At 45.5% G+C, this 21,093-nt stretch overlaps 1 protein-coding gene across 1 annotated transcript in view; it reads right to left on the bottom strand.

Moving 5' to 3' along the window:
- Nucleotides 1–21,093, bottom strand: part of syt1a (synaptotagmin Ia) — a 131,774-nt gene that overhangs the window by 24,952 nt on the left and 85,729 nt on the right. The window contains exons 4-5 of the mRNA XM_062482922.1: nucleotides 8,929–9,123; nucleotides 18–190 (exon numbers count right to left, since the gene is read on the bottom strand). Coding sequence (XP_062338906.1) covers nucleotides 18–190; nucleotides 8,929–9,094 — 339 coding nt within the window. The 5' untranslated portion in view covers nucleotides 9,095–9,123. The remainder of the gene's footprint in view (nucleotides 1–17; nucleotides 191–8,928; nucleotides 9,124–21,093) is intronic.

The raw sequence follows: 21,093 nt of genomic DNA, 5'->3' as shown, positions 1-21,093 counted from the left end.
AAGTTCAAAGACAGTACCTCGGTCTTTGCCCCGTCGGTGACATCCATCATGTTGATGGCGTTCTTGCCCTTGTCTTTGCCCTTCTTTTTGTTCTTCTTCTTGAATATCCACTTTTTGCAGACACAGAAACAACAGGTGAGGACCAGGATGACCGCCACAAAGGCGATGGAAACTATGGCCCATGATGGCACTGGAAACAGGGGACACACAGGGAACAGGGGTTAGAGGTCAACCACTTACATTTAGTCATTTAGCAGACGCTCTTATCCAGAGCGACTTACAGTAAGTACAGGGACATTCCCCTCGAGGCAAGTAGGGTGAAGTGCCTTGCCCAAGGACACAACGTCATTTGACACGGCCGGGAATCGAACCAGCGACCTTCTGATTACTAGCCTGATTCTCTAACCGCTCAGCCACCTGACTCCCGTACTCAAGAGGCTGCAGAACAAGACCCTGATGGGGTCTGAAAAACAGCCAAACAAAATCTCCCTCCATGTGCTGTATCGATTCTAATTGGTGTGAAAGACCAAGCATGGTTGGAGGACTGCCACTGAGGATCAGCACGCATGCAGCTTTGATCAACGTTAGGGTAACTCTAGACAGTCCAAACCAGGCCTCTCTTACGACTGGCCTTCGAACACAAGCAGCGACGCTGGGAGGAACGTCTGGATGTCTGAGCAAACACACTCAGCCAATTTAGTGGAAATAACAGATGCTGGCATTTTCCACTTGCCATTTAAACAAAAGATTCTCAGACAACTGACACTTTCACGCCAATCACTGACACACGGCACTCGTTGGGTTTGAGAGGTGCAGTCATTTGGAGGGTCTGTTTGGAAGGGTATCAACTGTACCATGACTGTGTCGAGTCAATGATTCACCACCAGTGACTGTGTTAATTGGTTTGACACACCTCTCTGAAGTGCTCTGGCTTACACTATAGCAGCCTAAGATTCATCCCTAATTATACATTTGGTGTTGCACCAAAGGTACAAGGCTTATTTCCCCCATGCATGCTTGCCTCGGGTTTCTCTCAAATCCTTTCCTCCCGTTCATTCTATCCTCTTCTGGTGAGGCTTACTGAGACTTCAGAATACAGTGTTTTACTGCAGGTCCTGTAACGGTCTGACAGGACTAAATAGGACGGCTCGGAGCAGAAGTTAACACTGTCACTATCAGACAGGAAGGCACTCCACTCCCCGGCACAGCCATGGCACTAACAGCCTGCTGCCAAACGTGGAGACGCCTATCTAAACAAAGGACTCGGGCAGTACGTGTGTGTATATGCGGGACAAGAAGACACACGGACATGTGCGCATACATACATACACACCACACCACACAAAAGTGGGCCTGTCAGCTCTATTTGGGCTCCAGAAGTAAGTATCAGGAGGGATGTTCTGCAGCCCAGATGTGCTGTCCATAATGAGGAGAGCAACGCCACCTCAGACACCTCCGCCACTCACAAGCTCTAATTACAGCTTCTGCTCGTAAAACATCAAACACCTGGTGAGCCACACCATCTTGCGACGGAACGGGACACAGACGTATCTGCAAACAAGCCAATTTTGGGACCGTGTTTGGTTTTGTCAATATTTACCATGAGCAACGGTGAGACAGACTGGTGGACGGGGGCTTTTTGGGCTCCCATTATCTGCCATGTTGTGATGAGACGGAGGAGCAGTCTCCCCAACAGGTGGGATGGAGGTTCATGTTAGGTACAACTGTGAGAGGAAATCTGGGATCTCTCAAACCACATTTCACCCAACCGCAATCACTCTTAACAATGCCAAAGAATCTGTCTATAGTATAGAAAGATGGAGAAGAAAAAAAACAGCAGACTGAGGGTTAGTGGCTCTGTTGTAAATCCACATTTATTTTTGCTTCCTTTCAGTACAGCTTTGAAGACTTCATATCTACGGGCCACTAGAAAGAACCATCAAAGAAGAAGTATATTAGTGTGTTTGTTTTTGTCCTCTGGGCTTTAGCGGGCCAAGACTAGGCCGGGGCCCTTCCTTCTGCGAGATCTACACGGAGATGGAGGGTGAAAATAAATGGTCTGTTGACAAAATCAATAAGCACTCTCCTTCAAGGAAAAACTATGAGTGATGCTCTGAAACAACTTTAGGATCTACAGCCTCGGCCTTGCCCGGTTGGTGTAGAATTAGATGTAGTCCCCTTGGAAAGGTTTGAGCTCGCCTTGGCCACAGAGAACCGTGGTTTTGCTTGAATAGACACAGTGTTGAAAGATCCAGGGCTTCGGCACAAAGTTTACAGTGTCAAAAAGTTGTATTTTTTGTTTGATCATGCAACATTCATTAAATGTACGGTAGCTAGTTGAAAACTAGTCAAACATATTTCCTCAGGCATATCCAGACACTGACAACTCCATGTTCTCTGACCATATTACACTCCGGTGGTCATCCACGCCCCCATTTGATCCTGACATCCTAGGCTGACCCCAAGGTCACTGGTTTGAACATTTCACCTTGGCCACAGCAGAGGAAATGGGCTGAGACAGCATCATTTCACACACACCATAACTCCACCTGTTTGACTGCCCATTTTTACCACACACTGGCGAGGAAGACTATCTTTTAATGGAAGTGTCGGAAATGTGGCAGGTTCTTATTTCAAGCTGCCTGAAAACCGCGCCGATAAGCAACCGTCCAACTGAAGGAACTGGGAGGCATTGACATTTTTTCCAAATAAAAGCTTGGATAAGGGAGATTTATCTAACGCTTAAGTCTAAGTAAATGGACCGATTTATATTAGCCAAATCTGGCATTATTGGATGCTGCAGACTGCACTCTGATAGAACCCTTTGGTGCGTCATGAAATACAATTTTGCCACAGTGACTCAACTTCTTAACTCAACTCTAGAAAAAAACTATTGCAGTGATGCTTAGCCTGATGCTGTGGAATGTAATTGTAATATTGCAAACCTAATCTTCTCCATCAAGCATGTGTCTGAGACTACGAGACAGTTTTGTGTCCCTTTAATTAAAAGATCCTGAGTCCCAGAAAGCAACATCTAATTAACGTTCCTCTCTCTCTCTCTCTCTCTCTCTCTCTCTCTCTCTCTCTCTCTCTCTCTCTCTCTCTCTCTCTCTCTCCTCTCTCTCCCCTCTCTCTCTCCCCTCTCTCTCTCCCCTCCCTCTCTCCCCTCCCTCTCTCCCTCTCTCCCTCTCTCCCTCTCTCCCTCTCTCCCTCTCTCCTCTCTCTCTCTCTCTCTCTCTCTCTCTCTCTCTCTCTCTCTCTCTCTCTCTCTCTCTCGCCAAGACTGCCTGCATGTCGCACTTCAACTTTAAGCGGTGGTTATCTCTCGTTCAGCCACGCGCGACGGCAAACGTAAAAAGGGAGTTTCTCTGCAGTAGCTGCTGAAACCCATGTTCACGTGGTTGCGAAAGCCCCTAATCACACGTCTTCTATAGCGTCGGTAGAAGCTTTCCGGTGTGGTGCGTTAAAAGGAGCCAAAGCGATCAGGCACACAATGGGACACCTACTAGGCTGACTTGTGCATACCAACGAGCGCCTGATCAGCCATCTTTGTCCCGCTGTCTTCAAGGACACAGCAGGGCCCTTCTGCTCGCCGGTGAAACTAGCCAGCTTTGCCAGGGAGCAGCCATTTGATTTGAAGATGGAAGGTGGCTAGTGAGGTATTTTTGGCATCCCCAAATCCCTTCCAGGCATCCCTTCCAGACAGTCTCACAACATGGAGAGGGTGAGGGAGGACTTTGGTTTTTGCACCAAACACCTTGTCTTCTTGTATTCTCAATATTCCTTTCACCAAATCCACTGGTCTGGGTAACAGAGAGACTTAAGAGAATATGTTCTTGTCTTTGCTACCTAAAACGGAATGCCCTCTAACAGAATAAACTCTCCAGTATGTTGTGGACTGGGCCTTGAAAATTTCAACTCTACCTACTACAGAGAACCCGAGAGAGATACTCAAATGCTTTTGAAAAAGAAAAACAATCAGAATGAGTAAGGTTGAAAAAGGCCATCTTGTTTTTGTTTTGGGGGTACAATTTGAGGGAAAATGTCAGGCTACACGACTGGGGGAGCTGTAGTTCAAATTCACAGTTAGAATTCAAAGAGGAGGGTTCTGTGTGATTGTGATGTGAGGTAACGTCCACCATACTGAGGAAAACACACTAATAGAATATGACAGCACCCTGTTGGTCAATTAACCTCTGCTTTAGATCTTGTTATGCCAGTGGGAGTAGAACCTCATCCTTGCCCTTTCCTGCTGTGGTGTGTTCAAGCAAAGACAACAACAACCCTAGCAGTGGGTCCCGTGGTACTGTATGGGACAATGGCTTCCATTAGGGCTTTGATAACCATTTGCGAAACCACTAGATATCAACCCACTGAAATGGTGGATGTAACAAACATCTTGTTGCTAGCTGTGAAGAATATTGATCCTGCTGTGAAGGGCGTTTGTACAATGCATATGTGATCAGAGAGGGGACTGGAGATGTTTGTTTGCATCCACATCCTCCGGCCATGAACCTCTCTGCCCAGCCTGGGCTGGGGGTTGGGTGGGGCATGGATAATGGGGCAGGGGAGCCAGGGCATGGGGGACTGGAGCTATGGGACTCCCTCTAAGGTCCACACTTCCCGTCTGTCAGATGTTGGCTCTATGTGAGAGCTGGCTTGGGTCTCTTCAGTCCCTCCTGTTGCATCATGGGAAGCACTCTCTCTCAGCCCAAAGCAAAGTAGAGGAAGAGGGACTGAAGCCAAAGGGAGATATGGGAGATTGAGTTTGGCTCCAGCGATCTACCAGAATAATCCTCACTAATGAGGTTTGCCTTCTTCTTGTGAGCACTATCAAACATAACCAAATAAAAGGAGGATTACTATCTTTGGCTGAACTTTAGGGGTGGTGCAACCAGGAAATAAAATAAACTAGAGAGGGTACAATTTCTGGGGAAATTGTAGGGTGTGCTTGCTTGGGTTGGTTGCACAGGGGTCCGTTTTTGAATGACATTTTTACAACTGATATTTCTGTATATTTTATATAAAAATGCATACTTATTATTTATAAAGATTACATAGATTTAAAAGCATCTTTTTTTTGCTGCTCATTTACAACTCAAAATACGAGTTAAGTGTAGAATGAAATATGATGTCTTCTCATTTCCCCTGCAAGAAGCAGCCTAGCTGAATCAAAACGAATAAATTTGGCAGACCGGTGTAAAAATGGACCTAATCTCTATGACTTAAACGTCCTTTTAAGTTTTCCCTTCTTGTGATATTTTCAGGCATTTAGCCTACTCATATTGCATTAATTCATTAATAAAGAACCCCCTTTGAAGATTATTCTACGACGTTACCCGGCAGTAGAAGATGGAATCGCGATTCAAACATTACCATCTGCTAACTGAAAAAATGCCCCCAAATACGTAAATAAGCTTGACATTTATTTAGTGGAAAATCGCTCATTCATAAAAAGCTCACTGGTAGCGATCATTGTCAGTAACAACGCAAAATGCGATATAGCCCTGTGTGGAGAAGCTGCCCCGGTAAATTCTACTACTACAGTACAGTACTAGACTACTGCTGTGTTCGTCTTGGTAGCGATTGCGTTGGTTGAATTCGATTGAACGTTCCGTTGTACGGTTTAGGCTGAAATTAATTATTTTCATGAACAGATTGACAAAGTTTAGGCTGTGGCAATGAAGTTCAGGTTAGTAGTCAGATAGTTTCACCTATTGAAAGACTTTTGATTTAAGTAAGGGGAGTGCCGAACATGTTCTGTCGCCGTTTGACTTCATAAACAGCTGTGTAGATGTTTTTGTAGTGTGTCTCGCGTAAGCTACAGCGTTGCAGTGAGAAACACTGGTTTGAAACCACAGGTAATGATGATTTCACCAACAAATCGTTTACTTGTAATGTAATGTCATAATAAATCCTACAACGAAAATGTATTTGTGAGGAATGTTTATTTTAACGATTGAAAACAGATGCATCATAGACCACTGTAGTAGCTATGTGTTGCCAACAGAGGCTAATGTCATGCTAATGCTTCAGTGAAATAGTAGACTACCGTTTCCGAAAGTAGATGTGGGCCTACTTCCTTAATAATATCAGCTAATATTGTACATTACATTTCACAATTGTGTTTCACATCACAAAGTAAAATGAGTAAATAGTTATCACCCTGGCCTCTTTGCTTGTGGCGTTTCTGCAGCTGCCTTGCAGTAAAGCTATAGTTAGCCTAGCTATCCCCCAAGTTAACAGATGCGAAACGAATGTTCTGCTACAGGTAGTCATGCGTGTTTTTGTGACGTTAGTGACGTAGTGACGTTAGTAACGTCAGTGACTGTGGCTAGCAAATTAGCCACCGTTAGCTTCACTTTTCGCCACAAAAACTTAACTTCAGCCTAAACCATGCAACGGAACGTAAATAAAAATACAAGCAACTCAATCGCTACCAAGACGAAACTTTTGACACCTAGGTTGTCTATGTAGGCCAAATATTGACAAAGATTTAGGGGGGCAAAAATAAATAATAATAATAAATATATATGTGAGAGAACAAAGGTTGTGCTCTCGTCGAAGGCTTGAGCATACCCAATAAAAAACAGCTGAAAAATGCAGCACACTGGAAAATCGACAGAATTGGAAATACCAAAGTACGTTGCTGTAAAACAAGCCTAAATTAAACTCCAAGAACACATTTTTTGAAAATGTCAATATAAGGTCAGTGTTATTTCGAGTAATGACTAGCGTGGGCCTGGAGTTATGGATTAAACTGACTCAGTGCTGAGAGGTTAATTGTCATTGAAAGTAGAGTCCTGGGGTGCTCAGTAAGGGTGCTGACAAATTCATTATGCCATCCCTCTGTGAGAGGACACCTCTTTGAAATAGGGCAACGTCACAGTGGGGAGTGACCAAGCAGTCAAGACCACAGTCCTCTGTATCCTTGTGTGTGTGTGCGTGCGTGCCAGCATGTGATTTGTCATATTTAAGTCAGGGGATTCATGGTCCTGAGCTTTCAGATGAAATGTTTACTTTGATAGGCTCTTGCTGGGATGAAATGGGTTCTGAATAAGCTAAATGAGAAATGATACACAGAGGCAAAATATCTGACATCAATTCATAAGAAGTACGAGGTAAGGTAATGGAGTTTGTCGAAGCTAAAATGAAGCTCCAGCAGTTTTCCAGACTCTGTTAAAGTGATCTTCTCTTCAGGAGCCCTTAGCCCGCAGACGGAGCAGAGGGAGAGATCTTGCCTTCAGAGCTTTATCTCTAGATCCTTATTATCACACCCCACCAGAGACCCTCAAACAAGATGGCGTGATATGACAGACCCATGCATCGCACCCAACACCAACCGAGGTAAGGACAGACTGCAGTGCATAAACGCAGCGGGGATCATTTGCCACGGTCTGACAGGCCGTCTCGGGCGAGCACGTCCCCACCCCCTCTCGCGCATCCTTCATCAACGCTCTGTCCCGGCACTCACAGGGAGGATCGATGGTTTTTTCGGAGTCTCACAAAGACAGTCCTTCAGGCATTCATCATCATCGCGAGCTTGGCAGCAGTGCAGGGTGAGAGTGCCTTTGACTGAGAGCCTGAGCAAAAACAGTCATTTAAGCCCCACTGTAATGGACCGGCTTTTTCGGGACGCACTCCATGTGCATTTCTGTCTGAGGCGTACCCAGCAACCCCTTATTTAGCCGCTGTCCACATCACACAATGTGATAATTAGGGAGAGAGGTGAAACATGGTAAAAGCCTAATTACTTGGTTGTTAGTGTGCAATCGTCAAACACAGACATTGGATCAGTGGGGTGGGCATTTGGGAGGGGAAAGCTCAATACTGTGAGATCCAGTGTCTAAGGGAGGAGAGGAGGGGGTGGGGAGGGGAAAGGGGTTGTCAACGGGCGATGGGGGGGTGAGTCTTGGTGGCTCCCTATATAGAGTCAGGTTCATTACTCAAAGCGGGAACACAAGAGTCAACTCCACCTCCACAAAAGCAACATCGTTGCTTCCATACTGTCTGTTCCTCACAGCTAATTCCACCTCAACCCAGGATGACTCCAGTGCCATTCTGCAACACTGCTCTGGTTTCTCCAGAGTACTGGGTGCATCCGGTGCCAGAGCAGCAAAGGGCATCGTTCACTCTCACTAGCCATGGGCTATCGAAGCTGAAATTTGGGATTGATTTCCCAGAGACAATAAACTGTTGCCGTCAGTGATCCTCCCCAGATGGAGAAACTGAAATCACTTATCAGACTAGCTGGCTTATAAATCTTAGCACAGCAGTCATTTGACAACTGGTGTCATTGGAATAAAAAAATAAAAAAAAATAACAGGGCCTCTCTTTTCACAGAAGCCATTTCCTGACATGGGAATTACTTCCACATGAACCAACGGATACATCTATATTTAGGACTCAGCTGAGTGGCACAGTCACTGGATAAGGGCGACGAGCATTATTCCAAAAGAGGGGAGAACACTCGTGTTCTTTTGTATGGCGCAGATGCTGCGGGCGAAAGAGATGCTCCATCCAGCAGGGCAGAACATTAGTGATAGGTCGACAGCTGGGCAGGACTGTACCGTCTCTGAGGAAGATGGGTGTTGATTGAAAGATAGTGCTCTGAGTGTCCACATAAACAGAAAGCTGAAAGCAAATCCATTAGCTTTCTCGTTTATACATTAAAAGGCAGAGAGAGGGAGAGGGAGTGAGAAAGAAGTAAAGGATAAAGAGAAATGACCCTGAGCATTTATTCATTCCCGCTCTTCAAACAGCTACAGTTGATATTCAACAGTACCGTTCAATGGCCTTGCCCCTTTTGTCCTCAACTCTATGCCAACGAACATGTCCAAGGGCTATTCTCCACTATAGTTCAAAGCACCTGATGCTGAGTCACCGCACTGTTGTGGCTTGGAAGAATGGGTCGGCACAGTGACTCACGTGGGATCGTTTGAAGCTGGTTCATGAACTTGTCCTTAAGTTTGGAGAAGGCCTCGTCCTTCTCGCCCGGGCCCAACCCTGTCAGTTCGGTGGTGTTGCCGCCGGCGGCGGTGGCGCTGGTGGGCATGGGGGCCGCCGCTAAGGCTTCCCTTCGACTCTCAGTCATGTTGGGAGTGCCGGCCAGCCAGGCAGACGCTGCAGCAGAGACAAGGAGGAGGGGGGAGACAGAGAAGGGGACGTTATAGGTTGAACAATGGGACTTTGTTGCGTGGTAAACACCTATAGAGAGAAAGGTAGTGACGGAGGGAACAAACGAGAGAGAGAGAGAAACAGAACGAGAAAACCAGACACAGAGATAGATGGAGTGAGAGAAAGAGAAACAGAGACAAAGAGAGAGAGATGAGTGAGCCAGAGAGAGCAGCTGCTGGCTGAGCCTGAGTAAACCTCACCTGGAGTCTGTAATGATCCTGCAACCTCCTAACGACTACCAACAGCTCCAGGCACATGCTACTCTCTCCCTCTCTCTCTCCCTCTTTTTCTCTTACTCTCTCTTTGTCTCTCTCCCCCCCCCTCTCTCTCTCTCTCCCTCTCCCTTCTCTCATTCTCCATCTCTATTGTCTGGCTCACCATTTCTTCCTCTAATCACGTTCTCTCCCTTTCTCTATTACACACACCCACGGTAAACCCAACAGAATATTATCTATTATTCCTCCATTTATCACCAGTAGTAGCGCAACACAATTTCCTGCAGGGGGCTACAATTGAATTGTGAACAAATAAGTCTGTAGCACAGTAGCCTCCATTATCCCTTCAAACTGTGTTAAATCCCATATATAAGCAAGCAGCCAAAGGTGATGTATGTGTTTTACTTTCGATCCATGTCTTTGTCAAGAGGGACACTGTAGGGATGTATGTCCTGTCTGTACCTTAATCAATGCAGCAGCATCCATATTACTGTAGCAATTATGGGGTTAATGGCTTAAGGAAGTTTAAAGTTTTTTTTTTTTTTACTGAAACTGCATCCGTACATAATTTCAGCGACACAAGGTTCACTACTCCTTCTATCGGTTCTGCTATTGTACTGACAGAGATTACAAGCTCATCTCAGCGATAATTCATCAAATAAGGCACCGCAGATGGACTGACTCTGACACTGCAAACATAATGAGAAAGGCTGTGAAGTCAGAACCAGACAGAACCAATTATTGCAAAAGATAACATTATTGGAGTTTTTTTTTTTTTACAATTTGACGTTCCTTCTGCTTGTTTCGAATATTCTTATTTCCATAGCCCGGTTTAAAATGATGCCCAGTGAAATGAAAAAGTATTGTTCCTGTCTTCTTTTTAAGATGTTCAGAACCACGCTGTCTTGTTCTACTTTACAGTGGTCTGCTTCCCCTGTCCCTGGCTGGCCTAGCTTTGGTTTATTATGGAATCAGTTCATCTGGCTAAAACCGAATATCACCTTTATATTAAGTATTCAACAAAACGGACAAAAAGTGATTCCCACAAGTTTTATTTCCGTCAGAGGACAGATTATCCTTGCTTCTCCCCCCATCTCATCAGTCTAATAGAGAGACCAGAGCATTCACAGGTCCTGTGTCAGTGTCAGATGCTGCTGGAGCGCTTCTCAGACATGCACATGCCCGTTGTTCACGTGAAGTGGCATCTGCCAACACGCTCTTGTTCGTCAGCTGTCCTAGCAGAGCGTGCTGTGAATGCCTGCTATATCCTGGTGTGCCCAGCTGTGCTTCTAACAGTTACTTAACACTCACCTAACAGCCTCCTTGGCTCCCAGTTGAAATGACAAAGACATGCTATGTAGTTAACAAGCCAGTGAAAGCCAGCGCAGAAACGCACATGTCAATTCAATCCACAGCTCTACAATAAGACCTGTGTAGCTGTCATAGACAAAGAGAGAGGGAAATGTTTAACTGAAAACCATTGCTGGACATCAACAACCCGGCTGTGAACGAGTCACAACATGACGACAGAAAAGCTAAGCTTACAAAACACTTGTTACTACAGAATGCTGGGATGGGGCCCTGAACACAGGCTTTCTTCCTATAAATGTTTTGATCAGTTCTCATCTAAACCAGGTATCTCCCCCTTCCCCGGTCTACGATTGAAACCCCACAAGGTCACTGTGGGCGCCGAACCACTGGATAGACACGACAGACCATGAGAGAGATGCTTCAGCGCAGCAGACAGGATTTTTTTTCCTGTTCTGACGCATCACTTCTGGAAATACGTGGGAGGATGTTTTCTTCCTTCTTCTGTGGTAACTGCATGGACCAGGTCAGGAGAGAGGGAGGGAACATGCTGGCTCACTGTTCCTGTGCAGCTCCGGGTCTAATGAGTAATGCACACCTGGTTGTTTCAACGCTCATGCAGGCGGTGGTGAGTCAACGCTGGGAACAAAGGTATAAAATGAGATCATTAAACTCTCGGAGCGGGTCAAATAACAATTCTGCCAACAAAATAAGTTTGAGTTTCAACTGAAAAAACTTAACATAAATTCTGATGTTCAGTTGCTCCCCCCTGTTGCTTGGCTTGGTCAAGTGAAAATAACTATGAGAAGTTGTCCAAAGGTACTGTAACTACTATTGTACTAACTACTATGCTTTTGAAAGGGGCTATACAAATACATTTTGATTTGATTTGATTTTTTTTTACCAAGCAGCAGACCTCCAACCGAGTCTGTCATGTCATTTCAAGGCTCATTCACACACAAGATCTTGTCATTCCATGTCAAGCGGTATTTCCATCCTAATGACTAATTAGTCTTTAATAATCACCTCTTCCGTATCTTTTCGACTCTGAGTGGGCATCCCATTGTGAGGCCTCTCAAACAGAAAGTACCATTAAGGCAAGATGTGAGCTAATTTGCTTTCATGGAAGCATGAACGTTGTGTTGAACTTTTACCCCTTTATCCGTCATCACCATAGCAATCATATATCTGTTAACACAAAGTCAATACGTGCCTTTTTATCCCCCATTCATTAGGAACTGCTTTCAAACCAGCTCTAAATAATGCATCACATCGGTTTGCCAATGCATGCCGTAAAAGTACAGAATGCTGCCATTTCAACACAATGCAGCCATTTTGTTATTCAGAGCACTGGCTCACGCAACCATGCACCAACACGTCCTCCACGCTCCAGTGGGAAAGCGCCACATCAAATGTATCCAGCCTTTCAACTGTGGGCGATATGAGCTCAGCTAAAATGTCAGGTCGCAACCCGTTAAATCTCCAAATCAACAACCCAAATTCAAAGATCGGTCGGATAAAGCAGAAAACAAAAAAGGAAAAAAAACGATTTTGAAACCAGATCGTTTCTTCTGTAATTTTCCGTTCACTATTCCTCAGGATGCCATTGTCTCTCCCTCTTATTCCTGTGTCCTGCCGTTTGAATCTTTTTTCAGAGTTGTGTCACACGGGTGTGAGAGCCCTACCCAATTACATGGCTTCCAGATGGCCCAGCAGGCTCTCCAGCTCACCCATGCCCAGCAGTAACTGTGCCCAGCAGTGACTGTGCCCAGCACCTACCCAGCCCCACACCCTCAGTAAATGGGTCAGCACACCGCCTCACTCCTCTCCCCGGCTAGCCAAACTACCTCTATGGGGTGTATAGGGAAAGAGAGAGAGAGAGATATAGAGAGAAACAAAGAGAGAGGGAGAACTAAACAGACACACTGAAGAGAGAGAGAGAGAGAGAGAGAGAGAGAGAGAGAGAGAGAGAGAGAGAGAGAGAGAGAGAGAGAGAGAGAGAGAGAGAGAGAGAGAGAGAGAGAGAGAGAGAGAGAGAGAGAGAGAGAGAGAGAGAGAGAGAGAGCGTTTATATACTGTAGCTGATAGATCTGGAGATAGCACACTGATAGAGAGATGTTCTTTTAAACCACTATCCCGGTTCATATTTAGAAGACCCGCTGCTTTCACGGCGAGTTCTTTCTTCTGCAGGTTCCAATTTCTGTCCGGCTCATGCAGTGGACAGGGTGTTGTGGCCCATGCTGTTTGAGGAAATTACAAGGCTGCCAAGTCATTTGAAATCGGACCACTGAGTTGTGAGAGAAAGCAGAGGCCAGTGCAGTGCTACTACGACACATAAGATGAACATTTCTACAACAGTCGCCATGGGGAATAGGAAAGGAGGAATGATCACGTTGCTGTCTCTTTCTTCACTCACTTGCTTGTTAGGACATGATGCAAGCACCAAGCATTTCATTCATCGAACCTAGTTAGCCAGATTTAGCAGGTAACTGTGACTAATCATTCTGCATCTTCAACATGTCAATCTGAAGAAGCTGTGATACACGTGCGCTTACATTCTGTGGTCTGTATGGATTCAGGGAGCTCAGAAATGAATACACGTGAGAAAGGAGCATTCATTTACATCGCGCTGTCTGTTTCTGTTTCTTTCTACCATATACACTGCCACATGCCATTTCTTTTTGTAAAGTCTTCAGTGCTCATACTCCTTGAGAGCTGCATGTGATTTATGTTGGTTTCTATTAAGAACAGCTGTGAGTCACTAAAAGTACATACTTTATACAAGACTGTGTTGTGTCACATTATAAGCTCTGGGAGTTAGTCTATCCCTCAGTTTGAGTTACTTTGCCATTTGATGAGAATAATTCAAGAGAAAGAAAGAGGGTGGCAGAAGAAAGGGTTTTGTCCACATCAACATCAGATTTAAAAGGCAGCATATTTCATTCCTAAACCAATGTCTGAAGTAACTGACTTTCTATCCAGAGACAAAGTCCTGCACTAGGCAGAGGTCAGCCATCTTAGGAAGATGCACAGACATTGCTTCACCAAATTTTATTATCTCCCACATTATTTGAGGAGACAGGTAAAGCATCGTTAGAGTTAAATATTGCAAATGTTTTAACATTGGAATTTGATATTAATTGTTGTCCAAAAACCAGCCGACAGCAGGAGGGTTGGACTAAATCCTTGACAGAAATAATGACGTTGGTCGGGTTGCAGGCAGGAAGCCTCTAGTGCTATAATTGTTTTGTCAAAGAAAACATCAGACAAAGACGGTGAAAGAGAGAGAAGGAGAAAATAAGAGATAGATAAGGAGAATGAAAGAGAGAAGTAGAGCAACAGAGAGAGATAGTTGAGAATAAATAGTGTGTCAGGATCGATAGACTGAATAAATGGGAGGGAGTGCTTTGATTATGAGCACAGGGGACTTGGTCTGACACCTCTGGGTGGAGACACAGGTCCAGGACGAGTGGAACCATCCAAAATGGAGAATTACATTTTTTACTAAAAAGGATCCCTCATCAGTTTCTAACAGTAATGATCCGAATCACATCGCTGATAATGGCTTCTTGGTGGTTTTATTAAACCTGGTCTTGATTACAGTTGAAAGTTCTAACATTTGTACTAGTTAACAGCTAAACTGCTCTGAGACAGTTTGCTTTAGACAGTCAAGGATAAACTAATAACTAAAGCGAGGACATTTGTTTGGATCTAAAGGGAACAGTAAAAACGTAATTACAATAAATGAAAAGAGATTGAAAAAAGAATACAGCAAATTAAAGCAGGCGTTAGCGTGCATGAACACAGCAGATGTGCTGCATCAAACAATTAACTCCATTATACCGAACCAGGGAGATATGCAGCGGGAAAATACCAATTAAAAATTACAAAACTAATGTCCGCCGCTTTAGTAAGCATTTCAGATGTGCGAAAAAGCACCATTTGCACGACTGATATTTAGTTGGGTTTGTATCGTCATGGCAAAAGAACAAAATATGTGCATCAGAATATCACTTCACTTCCAATTATTTGTTTCCATCAAGCCTATTTGGGGGCAGAGCTCCCAGACAAGACATTTCAGAGATTGTCTGGTCTTTTATTATCAAATGTTCTTGGTTAAAATGGTTTGCCATTGTTTTGAAAAGGAGAACACGCATTAAAAACACAAACAGTACATTTGAAGTCATTAATACAGAGTAAAATACTGCCACTCTGTGTTACTTACTGGAGTTGTGTGCAGAACTTACATAAAGACACAAAGTACCTCCACACACACACACACATAGGAGGAAGTAATATACCATGCAAATGTTTCTCACTGGAGCACTGTGCAGTGGAGGGAGGTAGATAAGAGAGGAGTGATGGAGAACCCAGGGACCACTTCTCTCCCCCAGTACAGCCCGGCCTCTTTACTCACCTTCAGGCAATCTTAAGGGGTAATGGAACTGGAAAAAAGGTATTAACCCTGCTTTACGACGAGGCCAGGACAGCTCTATTAAGCCAATGCACAAAGATTCACCAACTTTCAATTACTGCTTCTGAGGCAAGGAGGGACGCTACGAAACAGTAGAGCCTTTTTGCTCATAAACTGCAACAGTGAGGACTTAGCAGTACTCCAATCCTTCCTCTTCTATTGTCCATTCCTTAGAGTTCACAGAGGGTACCCCCCTAGTCGTCTGTCACTTGGTTAAGTCCATTCATCTCACTAATACTGCAATGGCCTCAGCCAGCAGGCTGAAAAATGAATCTGTCAGCTAGTATCAAAGTGAGGTTTAGTGTGTGGAGTTGGGGGGTGGAGACTGGGGAGGAGGTTCTGAGGAGCCTATGGGGAGGTTTAGGGCTCTCGGATGAGGTCTATCTAGGACCAGTGGGGGTCAATATTGTCATTTGACAGGATCATGGTCTGTGAGGAAGTCTCCAGGCTTCTGAGTAATAGGTTTGCATGGAAGGCAGCAGGAAGCCCCCTCAGTGGGTCCACGGTGTTCCTGGGTGTCTAACTCTTCATGTTAACAGCTTGGGATTTCACACCTCTCTATTGTCCCCTCTCAGCACCCGTAGTCTAGGTAGGTGTCACAGTGAGCCACTGTACTGTATTTGTTTCTAAAGCACATTTTCGCTCGGAGCACCTTGCTCAACCTAGAAAGGCGACACAGTTAAAGTTGCCTATTCTAAACACAAACATTGTCAGCGATAGTGTTTGGTTTTCTCTCATTTTTGGAGCCATGAGGGTCCATTACTCATATATTACTCACACACACATACACACACAGACACACACACTGCCAAAACACCGTGGCAGTCCATTGTTGTTTTACTCTCCGCCCACCCTCCGCTCTTAAATAGCAGACAACAACAGAGAACAAAGCGGTAATGTTCTAGCTGAATAGCTCCCTACCATCAGGTTTGACCGATACCATTATGACAGACAAAAGCTCCAGCTACATGCTTGCCAACCCAAGCCCCTTCCCCTGGCTTGCGTGCTAGGCTTGCTGGGAGACCAAAGGGGACAGGTTGGGAGGTGGGAGGTTAGTGGGGCTAATATAGGAGTCCCTGCCAAGCCTGGTGTCTACTGCGATCAGCCTGACGAGCAAGGAAAGGCCTGAGGGTCTGTTGGTAGCTGAGGGCTGAGTGGGGCGGGGGGTGAGGGGGTGGTGGCGGGGGTCGGTGAGGTGAGGTGGGAGGCAGGATTGACAAGTTTCTGATGGTCGAGAAGGGCCACTGATAGTCTGGAGGGCTTTCAGATGCAGGTCGGAGTCAATAAATATTTTTAAAACACAGCAATTAAGTAGTGTTCACAGCTATCCTGGGAGAAAGCCAGTGTGACTTCCCAACTCAAGCACACTTTAGCTGAGTAACTGAGTAATTTCCTCTACATGGGCAAACATACTTGGTTGGTTATATTATCCCCAATCTCAATGGCTGGGAACAATCGATTGAAACAGCTATTCAATTCCACTCTTCACACAATGAGTGACAGGAAACAGGAAGTAGCCACAAATCCCTAGACCAGTTGCTCCCAGACCAGGAAGCAGGTGCAACAGTTCCATTCCCTAGATTGTTGACAGCACATTGTTTGTCATGTTTCATGGCGCTCACGTCAAAAGAGATGTCACCAGAGCTGCTAACAAACAGACACCCCTCAAGGCTCTCTTCATGCATCCACGCCTGCCGACCTTAACCTTCATGTTTGTGTGTGTGTGTGTGTGTTTGTGCGCCTATGTGCGTGCACATACATGCACACACTGAACACCACTTGTGTCCATCTTTGTAAGTGTTTAAGCATGCAAGTGTCTTTAAATGTGTGAAATTGTTTGCTCAACACAAACGGTAGGAGCTGGAATATATTCCTAGTATGCCTCCAACACCAACATCTGGAATCAAATTGACACATGAAAGGTCTGGCTGAAGGACTGCTGTGGATAGGAGACTAGTTTCCACAGGAAACACATAACATCACCTCACGGCTGCGCGACATCTCATCTCCGAGGTGAGAGAGAGTATGTCACGCTGCTCAGTGTCTCAGGATGTGGCTCGTCGCTCAGCTTTAGCTGTGGGTGAAGCTAGCATGAGGGGAGGATCGTACCTGCATCCAAGAAGAGAGAGTGAGGAGAGAATCAAAAGTGTTGATGAGGAGAACACATTTTAAAAAGAGTAATGGAGTAGGATGGAAAGAATGGGGAAGAGGATGAACATGGAGGGGAGTGGGTGCTTAGTATTCCATCCAGGGACTCTCTCTCTCTCTCTCTCTGGTCTCCTGGCGTTTATGGGCATATGTCAGGGGTGATACAGTGTGTGCTGATGAACTACCTCTAGCTCTCTCTTGGTTTTCCCCTTGTGTCATTTCTTTCTCGCTCTCTCTGTCCGTGTCTTATCCTCTACCTCTCTGCTCCGCTTTTCTTCCCCTCTTGTCTCTCCCTCTCTCTTTTTGTTCTCATTCAGTTTGAACTTCCCACTGATTGTCCCTCTCTCCATTGCTCTGCACTGCTCTCTGTGCCTCGAACTGCTTACTAAGCACTTCCCACTAACACACGTGTTTAGAACGCCCCAGGAAAGTTTACACCATTTTTTTTACAATTTCCACCTGGGTCTCGCAATGATCAGAAAATTGAACCAGGCTTCGTTTAAGTAATCACAGCAATGCCATATGAGACACAGAAATAACTACAAAGCAGTGATACCGCATAACAGTATTTGCCCATCCCAAATTAACTGTCATTTGAAAGAAATATTGTGTTTTTGCTTGATAGAGAAGACCTTTAGATGTCATCACAATTCAAAGTGGCAAACCAATTTCTAAAGCACGAGTACACTCCAAAGTGCCCAAGTAATTCAATCAGAGAACTATGCAACGCCAAACTCATAGATTGTGATGGGGGGCTTTCGAGATAACATTGGGAGGGTGACACTGAAATGAGCGGCTGAGGAGAGAAACACTATTTCAGTGTTTACCAGCTGCCATCAGGCATGACCGACTCTGCATTCATTCAAGTTTACATTTTCTCAATCGGGAGACCCAAGGTCTCTTGTTTGCAAGCGAGCGGCTGTTTTGACATACCTCCAGGTTGGAGAAAAAGAGAGGGAGCGAGCAAGAGAGACAGGGTAACATGGATAGAGAGAGGGTGATGGGGAGAGAGAGAGAGAGATGTGACAGGGAGAAAAGAAAGAAGGAAAGAGAACTAGAGGTACTGAGCGATAGACAACAAGTGAAGGGATGTCTGTCACCTTCTCTGCTTCACTGTGTTGACAAGTCATTTTTTTCTCCCTTCTCGCTAACCCAGATGTGTTTACACCACAGACGCCACCAGGGTAAAGACACAGGAACACTACAGTGCATCGGCCATACTGAACATACATTGCTTGACACACACCAAATAGATACTATCAGAGGCTCCGATTACCGCTGGCAAAGATTACCGCCAGATGTGGCTGGATCAAACAGTAGGCAAGCATGAAATTGGGTAGAAATTGCTGTTGAATAATACAGTCCTTCCTGTTGAGATGGCACGATACAGAGATAAGAGAGATAGGGAAGCGGAATAGTTATGGCGGCTGCGCTGCAAAGTAGGACAATGCACTCACTGTTTCACATAGACGACAGATGCTGAGCTAGCTGACGCTGTCTGAGTGACTGTATGTCCTGTTCAGTCCGATGTGAACTGACAGCCAGAAAATATATTATGACGGCTCTCTCCCTTCCTCTCTCCCTTCCTCTCTCCCTTCCACAGGACATGTCTGATGGAGCTGGTACAGCCGTCTCGGCTCACTCACCTGTTGTTTCTCTCTCGCACCGTTTCTCCCTCAAGATATTTGCTATCTCGGGGTCTTCACCACAATGGTTACCTCCTTTCTAGCAATGTTGAAATGAAATAAGTGTGCAGTGTCGAGGCTACTCAGTGAGCCTTTGGTTTACCTCTAAAGCCTCTCCATCAACAATTAAGGGCCGGCATTGCGATTTCAAAGGGGTTCAAATCAAACGCTTGCTCTGGTGCAGCATTCTGCATCGCAAAGAAGCCTGGCAATGTTTACGATTGATGCTTTGTGGAAGCTCATCATGAAAGGGAAGGGCCTGAATAGAAATACAATTTCAGTCTCCTTTCTGGAATGTCAATGGTTGTGTAGACAAAAAAATAAACTCAATACACCCCATGGATTGCTGATTCCTGAATAACCTACCTTGAGTGCATTCTCAAAGCCAGTGGGGTGTCTCGGCATCCTGGTGTTTTGTTAACTACAACTATTGACATCCAGATGATAAAAAAAAAGAAAACAAAAAGAAAACTGAAAATCTTGTCTGGGCAGTCTCCAATTACAATGCTTAAAATGGCAGCAGCAATGTGATTCCTATCGACCCCAGTCTCATTTAACAGCTCACCGACTTGGATTTCAGTCTGGAGTAAAAGAGCGCCCCCCCTCAGGGGATGTGCTGCACTGCGGACAGATAGAATGACAGGTTGAGCAGACTAGAATAGAACAGCGAGGAGCAGTACAAAGGGGACGAGGAGGAGGTTGAGGAGGAGGAGCGACATAGAAACACAGACATCCTGTGGCTGTCTGATATCCGGGCCAGATCACAGGGTCTGACACTGCTCTTGGAGGGATACGTCTAACTGAGCAATCAGGGGGCCAATTACATAACCCCCTCTTGGAGCAGAGCTAAGTCAGGGGTGGGCAGTTCTGACCTTGATAGCCCTGGCAGCCACCCATATCCCATTACGATAGTACCCACTCCCTTTACGTCTACTGATGGTCAGCGGGGTCTGCAAACCTGCCAACCAACAGGGCAGCAGAATGACAAGAAGGCCGGGCTTCATGCCCGATCATTTCTTATCATTTCTATATGCAAATCCAGCCGTGGTAATTCATGTTAAGTGTTTTGAACATTTTTGCTTCGCAGTAAAGCTAAACACTAATGCTAAGCAATTGAATCATAAGAGCAGGCTCACGCTTGTCTCTGGTTGACCACACTTGCATTAGTCCCTTTCCGCTCTGATTTTCACGAATGTCTTCAGAAAAGCCAGACAGTGGGAAATTTAAATGAGCCTTTTCATTAATTAAGCATGCCTGAGCGCCATTCGGTAATCTGAATTATAGGATGAGACAATGGGAGGCTGCGTGGACTGCTATGATAATGCTCATCTTTAGTAAACAGTGGGAGAGAAGGAGGGAGCGGTTAACTGGAAGAGAGATATTTTCCCCGTGGAGCCTCTCTGCAGCGGGCCATTTGGAGTCTAATAGACTGCCAGTCGCACTCATTGGGCACCGTGACGGCGGTGGACGTGTCATTCAGATGCTTCCTAACCCATTCAGAGGAGGGGAAGGCCCGCTGACTGTGGAAAAACAGAACAAAGGTCCATCCTTGGAGAGGTCACACGCCACGACGACGCGCTCTCTGGAGCCCGACCACGGAACGATGCGCTCTAAAGGATACGCGGGGAGTGCCGAGAGCTGATTGTCAGAAACATCCAACGTACAGGGACCAGAACTGGCGAGGTGAGGCAAATACAAAAAAATAAAAACGGTCGAAAAACAAACCCTGAAAAACGGACAATATTTGGTCTCCAAGTCATTGTCATCGTTAGTAGACAAGACATAGCATATGAATTACGCATGATAGCGGTTCCCTCAGTAAATGCACTGCTCTCTCTTCCACCTGTATTCTTCTCTTGGGGAGGACGGAGGGGAGAGACAGATCCCTGGAAGGTTCCAGCACAGATAAGAGTCCCTGTGATTAGCTTTGCAGAGCCTTCGCCACAGGGGTGTGTGCTATATTCACGTCGGACCGTGGCTAGGCTAAGCTAAGATGAGCTGTGTGACCTTGATCTGTGGAGCGTCTGGGGAGCGAGAGGGGAGGGACATCCCAAACAGCCTGCAGTATTACCATCAGTAATGTTTA

The sequence above is a fragment of the Osmerus eperlanus genome, chromosome 17, assembly GCF_963692335.1.
Source record: "Osmerus eperlanus chromosome 17, fOsmEpe2.1, whole genome shotgun sequence".
NCBI classification, from domain to species: domain Eukaryota; kingdom Metazoa; phylum Chordata; class Actinopteri; order Osmeriformes; family Osmeridae; genus Osmerus; species Osmerus eperlanus.
Note: the sequence above shows the minus strand (reverse complement) of the source record. Positions and strands in the feature narration are given on the sequence as shown.